The 12,483-nt window shown below is 37.6% G+C and overlaps 1 protein-coding gene across 2 annotated transcripts; it reads left to right on the forward strand.

Moving 5' to 3' along the window:
• The first annotated feature begins 1,537 nt into the window (after positions 1–1,537).
• On the forward strand, positions 1,538–7,299 carry LOC148999764 (cytochrome P450 711A1-like). Of its 2 annotated transcripts, XM_089139999.1 has the most exons (6): positions 1,538–1,572; positions 3,469–3,695; positions 3,794–3,946; positions 5,121–5,925; positions 6,351–6,446; positions 6,527–7,299. In XM_089139999.1, exons 2-6 carry the CDS (start codon positions 3,472–3,474, stop codon positions 6,863–6,865), a joined length of 1,617 nt encoding a protein of 538 aa, XP_088996125.1. In that variant the 5' UTR covers positions 1,538–1,572; positions 3,469–3,471; the 3' UTR covers positions 6,866–7,299. The 2 variants fall into 2 exon arrangements, with proteins under 2 accessions (XP_088996125.1, XP_088996124.1); XM_089139998.1 differs by lacking the exon at positions 1,538–1,572 and having other exon boundaries at positions 3,376–3,695.
• The last annotated feature ends 5,184 nt before the right edge of the window (positions 7,300–12,483 follow it).

Genomic DNA, 12,483 nt, shown 5'->3' on the forward strand with positions numbered 1-12,483 from the left:
TTGTGCTAATGTGGGTGTTTTTCATGCTGAGATGCTTGCAATTCGGTGTGGCTTGCAATTTGCACAACAATACGACTATAATAATGTTTTGGTGCATTCAGACTCCGAAGTGGCAATTAGGACTTTACTGGGTACTTACCGCCCACATTGGGGGATACTACACATTGTTGAGGATATTCTTCACTTGAGATCTTTGTTTCAGGAGTATATTTTGGTGCATGGTGGTTAGGGAGACTAATAGGTGCGCGGATTTTTTAGCGGGATTGGCAACGTCGGACCAAGAACTTTTGTTGGATCTTCTCTCTTTACCTGCTCAGCTCTCTCAATATGTTGTAGAAGAGCGACAGAGTCGTAGGTTCTTTAGAACCTAATCCTGTATTATTGTTTGTATTCTATTTATTTCTATTAATATAAAATCTCCTTTTCTCCACCAACGGGGGTTGGTCCAAGTGGTAAGCAGCTTGGTTTGCTTAAGCAAGGTTCCGGTATCGAATCCTTGTGGATGCAAAAAATTCCCAGTGAAAACTCACCCACCATAGCCAGGTTTGCGACGTGGGTCGAACCATCGGTTTATAAACCGGGGTTGGCAAACCAAAAAAAAAAAAAAAAGCTCATTTTCTCCAAAAAAAAAAATTAATAATAAAAAATCCTCAACCATATTTGAGTATGACTCAGATACCTCAACAATATTTGAGTATACCTCAATAATAAGCCCACTCAAAAGGAGAAAGTTTTTTTGGTTCCCACTGTTTGTTAACCAGTTAATTTGACAGCTTTTCTTACCTTACATTAGACCATAACTGGTAGCCGATTAGGAATCTATTGATTGTCAAATACTACTAAACTAGGCTTATGGAGATCTAATTCAATTTTTCGACCAGATCCAATCTTGCCATCTTGAGGATGAGAATTTGAACAAATCCTGCCATAGCTTTGATTAGACGGCCAGCTTTTCCAAGAGGCTCCATTGCCCCCCACATTATTGATTTTTCTTTATACGAAACACATCATTTGAAGGAAGAAAAAAATCTACAGAGGAAGAAAAGTTTAAAGCAAAAGCATTCATGTGTTGGGTGTAATTCCACAATTCATATCCGACGAATTGACCTAAGTTTTTTCTCTCCTTAAAACCAATTAAGAGATTTAGCATCTCTTTGAGGTTGGTTCTCTCTCCCTCCACTCCAACCTCAGATCTGTCTTTCTTCCCTATAAGGATGGGTGGGTAGAGTCTTTCTTCGATTCCCACCGAGAGGTTGGTTCTCTCTCTTATTTAAAACTGTTCTTCAGCTGGCTCACGTAGCAGCTGCTGCTTTGGTGCACTTTGTTGAGTATGGCTCATGCTTTGACGGACATTGGGGTCCAAGGAGGCCACGCCTGGCGGGGCTGTGGGGGCAGTGCCTCCATAGACTGTAGATGGTTCATGTTTCTATGGGCCTCAGTTTCTTTGCAGTTTGGGCCTGGGCCAATGAATAGTTGTGGCTTAGGAGTGCTTATATATATTCTCTTGTGACAGAACATTGTATGTAATTGTTTTCGAGAAGAATATAGTGAAAAACCTAATGCTGGACCAAGGTAAAATCCGTGTCTCCTTCTTCCTTGTTTTCTATTCGATTGTGTGTGATTGATCGCTCTAATCTCAACACACTTCTATGCATCTTACTGGCGTTTGAGAAAGGTGTAATCTAAACATAGAGGAAAAGGGAATGATGTTCATTTTTTAAGAGGCTCTGTCTAATTTCATTAAGTGCTTCATCAGAAGGTTAATTGTGGGTTAATTGAAGTGATTGTTAAACAACATGTTTGTGGTTTTTCATTTTTTCAATCTAAACAGTTAAATTGTTCATCTAAGTTCTTTAACTCGGAATGATAAAGATGTTTGTATTGCCTCAGTTTTTGGTGACATCTACTTAGTTTTCTTATTTTATCTCTTTCGAAAATCATCTTATTGATTACATATGCTAACAATAACTATTTTTTATGTTGATTAGCGTATGCTTTTAATTCCAGAGAAGATTCTTTATTCTCATTGATTTTAGTGAAAGTAACTTTTTAGGTGGATTAAGATTTGTGGCTTTTAATCCTCCTCCCAAGGAAATTTTCAACACTAAACATGATGGCGTTCATGTGTGAGTGTGAATGTGTATATGTTTCACTACAGCTAATTTGAGAGCTACATTCTTTGCTACTGCCCCAATTATTTTTTCACTAGAGCTTATTTGAGAGCTACAAACTTTGATACTGCCCCAGTTTACATTTTGTTGATTGTTTACCAGCAAGCTCCCTCAAAAGGAAAAAACTTCTTCTGTTTCATTATGTTAACCAAGTACATCTTAGTTTTTCATTCTGAACATGGTGATTATATCTCATGCAACATGGAACTCTTGGAGTTGAGTGTGTCTTAAATTCTGCAATGATTCATGTAGTTATAATTTTTTTATAGAAATTTGTATAGTTGTAGGAATTACACCCCAACACTCATGGATGCTTTTGCATTTTAACTTTTCTTCCTCTTTAGATTTTGTTCTTCCATCAAATGAAGTGTTTCATACAAAAGATTTTACACCCCCCCCCCGTTTCCCAAGAAAAAAAAAAAAGGTGTGTTTCATATAAAGAAGAATCAATTATGTGGAGGTAATGGTTCCGGTTGGAAAACTGAATCTAGTCAAAGCTATGGCTGGATTTATTCAAATCCTCAAGATAGCAAGGTTGGAGTTGGTGAAAATTTTGAAATCAAAAGCATCCATGCGTGTTGGGTGTTATTCACAATTCATATCCGAGAAAAAAAATTTAAACTAATTAAGGGCCTTTTTAGTATCAAGTTCTATTCTCTTCTTTTTTTTTTTTTTCTTTTTTCTTTTTATTTTTTATGTATTTGATATCTATTTTAAGTATTGTTTTGTTTAAAAGAAAAGAAAATTTTCAAATTTTGAGTCAAAAAACTCATTTTATTTTTTTTGGCATAAGCCACTTAAAATTCAAATGTAAATTCAGATATAATAATAAATATACATTATTTTAATCAAAAAATTCTATTGTTTCTCCTTTTTTCTCACTCCCCAAACTATATCCATCATTTCTCAAATTTTTATTATAATTTTTTGATCAATTATTCATTTTAACATACTTAATTTATTTTGTACAAAAGTTATCAAATCATTTTTCATTTTTAATAAAAAATAAAAAAGTAAATTTTTGCACTCATTTCATCTAAATAGACACCACAGAAAATGAGATTTGATACCAAAAACGGATGAGATTTGATACCAAAAAGGTCCTATTGAGATTGAGGGAAGTTGGTTCTCTCTCCCTCCACTACAACCTCAAGTCTGCCTTTTTCTTCCCTATAAAGATGGCCAGTTGGTGTGTGGAGCCTTTTTCAATTTCCCACCAAGAACAATCCCCCACCTACCCCTCTCTCTCTGTCTCATATACATTTACATGATTTTGATAATGGATGCTGTAGAGCAGGTAATGGAAACTGGGGAACGATTCTTAGAGATTTTCAACTTAAAACTCTTCTTCAGCTTACTGGCCTTAGCAGCTGGTGCTTTGGTGTACTTCTATGCACCCTACTGGCTTGTAAGAAAGGTGCCTGGTCCTCCCACCTCTCCACTTGTAGGTCACCTTCACTTGCTTGCACAGCATGGCCCTGACGTCTTCAGTCTCCTTGCCAAATGCTATGGACCCATCTTTAGGTACTACTATTTTTTTTTCTTCTTTCTTCTTCTTGTTCTTAATCTTCAAGAGCTAACTGAATATCTATGTTACTAACATGTAATGACGGATGGAGCAGGTTTCAAATGGGTAGGCAGCCATTGGTGATAATAGCAGACCCAGAACTGTGTAGGGAGGCTGGGATAAAGAAATTCAAGGATTTGAGCAATCGGAGCATGCCTTCTCCCATCTCAGGGTCCCCTCTTCATCAGAAGGGTCTTTTCTTCTCCAGGTACTTTACTCTGGCAAACAATTGTTGTTCTTTCTCTCCTCTAAACCTTAAGGCAAAAACTTTATACATGCTCATGTTCCCTAAATAGATGCTCATGTTTCCTCTGACCTTATTTCATGGGGTTTCAACGTAAGAGTAATCTAAGCAAGTCACTGGAAGAAGCACTGTAATAAGAGATAGAGCAAAATATTATACTACATAGAAGCATAAGAAGGGAAATCTTTTCCTATAATATATACACCAAATTTCACTGTCAAAAGGTAACTTGTCCAAAATCGGAAGAATCACCGCAGCTCCACTATTCAGGCCATCTTTCATAGAGATAAGAGAGATAAGACACTTTATTCTCCTTCCGATAAGATAAAAAGAAGATTCTCAATTTCACTACAACAAAATCAAGCGGTTTTGGGAAACATTCCACAACTACCTACCTCCACTCATGTCTAGAGTTTCCTTCACCACCCAATAAGCAGAATGCTCTAAAACCCTAATGTAATGTGGGGAATCTTCCCACTTCTAGATATGCTTAAAGAGTGTATATGACAGTATTTGAAGAATATACTTAAGATAGCGTGTTGAACATATCCACTTACTCAAGAAAACTTTCTCATCAAGTAAAAGCAACAAAACCACAAGTTATTTTTCACTAAGTGGATGAAAGCTTCACTAGATTCTTCCCCCTTCTTTTCCTTTTTTCTTTTTTCTTTTTTCTTTTTTTTTTTTGGGGGGTGGGAGGGGGGGTCGGTGGGGTAAGCTTTGTTACTGTTAGTGAATGGAAAGTCCTGTGCTTGGGATCAACCACAAGTTAAATTTAAGAAAACTAGGTCATGTCCTTTGATGAATAGCTAGATACCTTAAGAACCAATCACATGAAATCCACAATTTGACCCAAAACAAGTGGGTTTGACTATGATTGGTTCCTAGAATGTCTTCAATGTCCTTGTCAAACAACATGATCTTGACTCAACTATATTTTATCACCATTGATATGAAATACCTTGCTAGCATCTGTATTAGCAAGAAACCTGTTGGATAAACCAAAATTCCAGATAAGAACTAGATGGTAATACAGATGGCATGAGCTGTACAACCAAGTAGGTTAAAGGGTTCCAGCATTGAACCTTTTTTCTTTACAATGTAGCTGGAGCCAACAAAAACACTTTTGGTTTTTCAGGGATGCAAGATGGTCCACTATGCGAAACACAATAATATCTGTTTACCAACCTTCTCACCTCTCCAACTTGGTTCCTACCATGCAATCACTTATCAACTCGGCCGCTGCTGTCAACTTTCCAGACTTTGAAGAAAAAGAAGACATTGATTTCTCCACCTTTTTTCTGAGGTTATCCACTGATATCATCGGAAAAGCTGCATTTGGGTTCGACTTTGGCCTCTCAAAACAGCATTTGATCGACAACAATTCAACAAAGAATGATGCAACTGAGGATCATGGCTATAGCAACAACGATGATGAAGTGTCAGATTTTATCAAACAGCACATCTACTCAACCACAGCTCTCAAGATGGATCTCTCAGGTTCACTCTCGATGATATTGGGACTAGTAGCTCCTATCCTCCAAGAACCTTGCAGACAGATACTGCAGAGAATACCAGGAACTACTGACTGGAAAATTGATCAAACCAACCAGAGGTTAACTAAACGACTTGATGAAATAGTAGCAAGGAGAATGAAGGACCGAACATCTTCAAAAGACTTCTTGACACTCATATTAAACTCCAGGGATTCAGATGCTGTGTCAAAGAATATCTTCAGCTATGACTACATTAGTGCACTCACATATGAACATTTACTTGCTGGTTCGGCAACCACATCCTTCACTCTCTCTTCAATCCTTTATCTTGTGGCTGACCATCCAGAGGTTGAGAAGAAGTTGCTCCATGAGATTGATAGCTTCGGGCCTTGTGATCTGCTGCCAACAGCCCAAGATCTTCAGTCCAAGTTCCACTATCTTGAACAAGTAAGGAACACTAGCTTCTTTCACCCTCATTTTAAAGAGCTCAAGGTCTATTAAGAAGCAGAAATGCTAGGATTCCGTGAAAAACCATTCATCTTTTTATGGTTGGGGTTTAAGCACAAAGGTTGCTTAAAGCATTACACTTGAGTATTTAGTTTGGAAAACACAGACCTTTGCTTTCAACTAGTATTAATAGACGACGCTAGGTTCTACCGTTGATCGGACTCTCCTATAAGGCCCACTACACCATTGAATCGAAATAAGTCCGATAGCCTATATTAGACAATAAGTTGGGTATAACTCAAATACTTCAACACATCTCACATCAGATATGAAAGCTTATTAAAGACTTGGGCATCTTGTCCCTAACGGTTAGTTTAATTATCACCAAATTTCTATTTATATACTCAAAATTGTTCATTTTTCAGGTGATAAAAGAGGCAATGAGATATTATACCGTGTCCCCATTAGTTGCAAGAGAAACATCCAAACAAACTGAGATAGGAGGGTTCCTCCTCCCAAAGGTAGATTATATCGAAGGATGTTTGCAATGTGATTTTTAAGTTCTTTGCAGGAAAATTAAGTTCGTTTGTATTTTATGCAGGGTACATGGGTATGGCTAGCACTTGGGGTTCTAGCTAAAGATCCTAAACAATTCCCTGAACCAGAGAAATTCAGGCCTGAGCGGTTTGATCCTACTTGTGAGGAAGAAAAACAAAGGCATCCCTATGCAAATATTCCCTTTGGAATAGGGCCTCGAGCATGCATTGGACAGAAATTTTCAATCCAAGAGATAAAGCTTGTACTGATCCATCTCTACAGAAGATACATTTTCAGACACTCACCCACAATGGAGAAACCATTGGCCATTGACTATGGAATGATTTTAAGTTTCAAGCATGGCGTCAAGCTCCGAGCAATCAAACGAACTGAAAGATGGTAATTGGTAATATGGTAAAGTACACATTTCTCTATCCATTTCTCATAATATGGGCAGAAGCAAATAACCCAATTCCATCAAAACAAAATGACTATGTTATGAGAAACGGATAGAGAAACGTATACTTACCATATTACCAATTAATATCTTTCAGTTTGTTTGATCTTTCGGAGCTTGACAGCATATGCCGCTTGAAACTCAGAATGGAAGGTGATGGTAATGGTGGGCTCTCCAACTATGCCTAGAAATAAATTCAGTTGCTTGCTACTTGGTAAAAATCAGCTGCAAAGGATCAAGTGTCTACTTCAATTCAGCTTGGTTAGATGCAATGTATTGCCCTCTATTTAGGTTCCATTAGTAGGTGATAAAGAGCCAACACCAGTGGGCAAACTGGGATAAAAATGTAGCTATTCTACATTGGTTTTCTTTTTACTTAATACAACTAGTTTTTTTTTTTTTTTTTTTTTTTCCCTCTTTTTTATGAGAACCCTAAGGTATCATTAAAAGGATAAAGAAAGTCATACAAAATGATGCTTTTGAGTTACAACTAGTACTACGTTCCTGTTGTTTGTGAATTGAAGGGCATCAGATTTTCCAGATAAACGTACATGTTAAGGGCAGTTAAGTTAATCTATGAGAAGAGGAAGCGTATAAGGCCATGGTCCTTATGGGGAAGGTCAAATCTGGTCCCAAAACAGCTAGACACAACGACCTAGACTTTTAAGTTAGCTGTTGATAGAGCTAGTGTGCCCTATTAAGGAGCCGTCACCAGATCCAGCTCCACTCTCGTAACCTCATTAACGGGTGTTGTGCCATTTTGCACCAAGTCGTTCAGCTTGGCCATCAACCATGTAGGCCCAGTAACCATCTCTGGTCGATCCATGAATTGGATCTGGTTCTCGAAAACCTTGGACGAGGAAGATTCCTTGTGCACTTCGTCTTTCAGGCACCAAGAAGATTGGAGTGGTAAATCAAGCATCTTGTTCGATGGGCCAGGCCCTGGGAAGATCCCCTTCTTGTCTTATTCAGCCATCATTTTATCTCCACATTTAATGCTTCGTATGTATCAGAAGATATCTTGAACGTCGAGCAAATCAACCTAGAGCATGTTTCCTTGTTGAATTGTCAGGCGTAGGTGAAAACAAGTCACATCAGTCTTGTCAGGTATGAACCTTGTCAAAATGGTCACTACATCCGGTTGATGTGTCAAACCCTTTGGAAAGCAAAAATTCACCCAAATTAATCCGATGATTCATATCACTTTGTTTAGCTATAAATGCACCTAACCTCCAAGATATCCAATAATGCTCATTAACTACCAAACCTACCTCCAAACTTTTCTACTTGGGTGATTCAAGGCCCCTCCCCACTATGAAGTTGTTCTTAATTAATCTAACTTGGTCTTTGATGATGGTTGACCGACCACAGAATTGGCACACACTCACTTTTCTTTGTGTATGAGTGTGGACAACTACCAAGTAAACCAATAGCAAGCCGGAGTTATACAAGGTCTACTTGGAGGAGTTAGATTTTGGCACAATAATTGGGATCTCTTCCCACTTCATGGTTCAAGTTGTGCTAAGTATTAGAACAATATCGTCGGGTCATCCATTTGGTTCAACTCAGATTTGGAAATGTCTTCGTACGTATAGCTAACTCTAAAGTTACAAAGACCAAACCAACTACGTTACAATCCATGGTAAAACATTTTGGTGAATTTCCCCTAAAATATGGCAAAATTCACTCGGTTTGACACTTAGCCACACGAGACTGGCCCCAAAATTAGCCGGAATCGTCGATTTTCCGGAGAACCAGAAAAATAGTGGTCAATATCACCGAAAACCTTTGGATATTCTTCCATCTACAACTCTACAACTCAAAGAAATGAAAAATCCAACTACATCCTACCTCTCCCAATATTTGTTTGTCCCTTGCTATTGTGCAACTCAAACCCATGATGCGAAATTCGGTTTCATAAGAATTATAATAAAGATCCAAGATTGAGGAGAACCAGCACAAAAACAACGCGTCAAAATTGAAAATTCCTACCTAAAACACCATACACGTATATGGATCTCTGGCCATGAACCTCCACTTTCCACCACTCTTGTCCCTCCCCAGCTACCCCTCTTGCCAGAACTCCGCCCAACCTTTACCCCACAACGATTCCAACCTTCTAGTCGTATAAGGATGATAAGTCACTCTCATCCCTTTCTTCACAGCTATTCCATCTGGTAGAACCATTGTATAATTTTTCTCTGCAAAATTCAAACAACACCAGGGGCGGATGAATAAACCATAGAAGATGGAGGTTTGTGGCAGAATGGAACTTCTGATGTATCAACATAAACTCATAAAAGGAGTTGAACATGATTACATCTCATGTGTCAAATTCTTTATTTTTTTGATAGAAATGGGTGTCTAATTCTAATGCCTTAACACTTTCCGTCAATCTCCCATAGCAATGGCTAAAACAATACTTTAAAAAAAGAGCAAATTGCATTGGCACCTCCAAAATGGAGGCCTTAAAGCACGGACACCCCCACTTTATGTTTAAAAAGCACATAAACCAAAAATTGAATTTTTGTTGGATATATTTATCCAATTTATCAATGAAAACCTTTCGACATTGTTTATTATAAAGATATTTTTTTAAAATAAGCAGTGATTTAATCCACTTTAGTTTTGTTATTTGGGTTCCTGACATGAAACATAGATTGTTAACTATCCATGGCAGACATTACTCTCAGATGTTCAGAATTTAGAAGTTCTTTCGTAGGGTGTATGTGGCCCTTTAGATGCTTGTGAAGACTGATATGTGGCAATGGAATGTGAAGATTAAAGTAAAATGACAGTGGAAAAGGGCTAATAGATGATGAGAATGGAATGGAAAAGATATCAAAACAATGATCACAGTTTCTTTAAGTCTTGGTACTGAGAGGACCCAAATCAGAAAGACAGGGACTCTAGTGTTCGATACGCTTGGGACAAAGACTAACACTAAAACCAGTTTGGTGATATAGACCAAAAAGGTATCTTCTATAGGTTATGCTTAGACCTAGAACTAAAAGGAATGAATAAAACTGAAGTGAAAGTGTGAAACTAGTAGGTAAAAGAAAAGCTGTAATGGATATAAATTGAAATGAAAAGTTTTGAGACATTGTAAACTTTGATTCTAAAACCTAAATGTTTTTAATTCCATCAAGCGAATACATTTTAAATCTTTGTTTGTAGCATGGTTGCCTTGTTTCTACCAAAACAACAAAATGGTTGCCTTGTATTACTCATTGGGCTTATGAAGCTAATACCATTATATTACTTTCAGATGACCAAGTTGCAGAAACGGGCAATTGCATTGTGCTCCAAAAACCAAAACCTAAGATGAGAAGCCTTTAGTACTTCTTTTTGTTTATTTTAGATTTTAGTCATATGATGAATTTTCCTGTTTGGACTACAAATTGAGAATTCCAGTATAGATCTTTTACAATTATTATATGTTTGGGCCTCAAAAATTAACTTTCTGTTCAATTGAAACTAAGGGCCAAACCGTATTGGCACATTCTATCAAGAAAGTAATTATTTAGCAGTGGTGGTTGGTGGTTGCTCTAAGCTCGGATCATGACATGGTGTTTGAAGATTTGGGGTTAGTTGTAAATATCAACATTTTTATTTTGCTAAACTTCTCAAATTTACGTAGAAAAACCCCGTGTTTCCAAAGGCTTTCCTCGGTTGAATTTCAAGCAAATTGCACTAGCACTCCAAAATGGAGGTTTTAAAAGACTGACACCCTCACTTTATGTTTAAAAAGCATAGACACTCCAAAAGTTGGATTTTTATTGAATATATTTATCAAGTTTATCATCGAAAATAGTTAAATCACTGTTTATTTTCAAAGATATCCCTATAATAAACAATATGTGAAAGGTTTTCAGTGACAAATTGGACAAATATATCCAATGAAAATTCAATTTTTTGTCTTTGTGCCTTTTGAAACATAAAGTTGGGTGTCAATGCTTTAAGTCATCCATTTTGGGGTGCCAATGCAATTTGCTCTAGATATTATGGAAGGCTCTAACAAAAAACAAAAAAAAAAACGATGGCAAAAACAGAATAAAAGCTGCAAAGATCACTCGATTCTCAAATACAAACTTCTCAATGGACTTCTGAACTGAATACTTGCCACACCTCTATTGGAGATAAGTTATCCTATAAATAGGATTTTCACAAAATAGATTTAATGCAAATGCAAAGCAACAAAAAGAAACAACCTTAACATGCAAACAACAGACCTGGAAAAAACAAACTCCTAATTTGCAAAAAAAAATTAGAAAAAATAGGGAAACAAAACTGGTTCAACTCAAACTCTTAATAGCAGCCTTCAACGTCTCTTGACTGTTCAACTCTTCTCCAACTCCTAAAAAGAGCCTACCAGCGTCTCTTGACATGTTCAACTCCTATTATTTTGGAGCATTCTCAAGACTCCCCCTTACTCCTCACAAATACCAAGCAAGGATCTTGAGTATTCATGTTTTTACTGCAGTAGTGGCTTGTTTAAGTTGTTCGCAATTTGTTCTTCTGAACAACAATGCTGTAAGATAAATTTTCCTTCGGCAACTGTCTCTCTAATAAAATGTACCCTGATGTCCACATGCTTGGTTCTTTCATGGCATATAGGATTTTTTGACATGACAGTAGTCGTGCCTGGTTGTTACAATATATTTCAGTAGCTCACTCTTGCTTTTGTGCAAGTTCTTCTAATACTCTTCTTGGCCAGATTGCTTGGCACGTTGTTGTAGATGCTGCCATATTCAGCTTCCGAGGATGAAAGAGCAACTATATATGGCTTGTTTCTTTGAGCTCCATGAGATTGCTCTAGAACCAATGTTGAATATATAACTTGAGGTGCTTCTTCAATCTCTCAAACACCTAACCTAGTCGCTGTCAGTGTATCCAGTGAGCTTGCATTATGTTGTATGTTTATATCAAGTTTCCAAATTAAGAGTTCCAGCCACATAAGTTTCTATAGTTATGCTCATCAGCTGGTCCAATGCCATCTTCAAGTTGTAGCTTCTCACTATATTCATAAGTGTAATAACCCGCGTATTTCTAACCCGAAATCCGTATTGCAGGCTCAAGTACTGAAGTTCCAGCCGGAAGAAGCTGTGGGCTATCCGGATTGAAGCCCATGATCTAGACCTTGAGCTTATGGATCTAGATACTGTTGATGAAGAACATGCCTTACTGAAAACTCGAAGAAGATCCAGTCGGAACCTGGATGTACCAGGCAGATGGATTTCCAGCAAGAGACAAGTCAAGTTTGAAGATGTTTGAGATCAAGGTAAGAGCTCTCCACGTGTTGGTTTAAGTTAAATTGGTGTAAGAGATCAACTGGTAGATCGAGCAAAGCACCGAAGTACTGATAAGTACTAGAGGGCGGTTGCTTAAGGCGGTTGATTGACCCAACCAGCTGCCCCAAGTTACCGGTCAGTCTAGCTGCAGGTTTTAAACCCTTTTTTGCCGCTAGCCCTCTATAAATAGCCATCCACAATCTAATTTCTCATTATTATATTTGTGGAGGTTGCTTTGGACTGAGGAGAGACTGTGTACACGTGGTTGGTGAT

The sequence above is a fragment of the Hakea prostrata genome, chromosome 11, assembly GCF_041222555.1.
Source record: "Hakea prostrata isolate BN-2017 chromosome 11, UWA_Hpros_2, whole genome shotgun sequence".
NCBI classification, from domain to species: Eukaryota; Viridiplantae; Streptophyta; class Magnoliopsida; order Proteales; family Proteaceae; genus Hakea; species Hakea prostrata.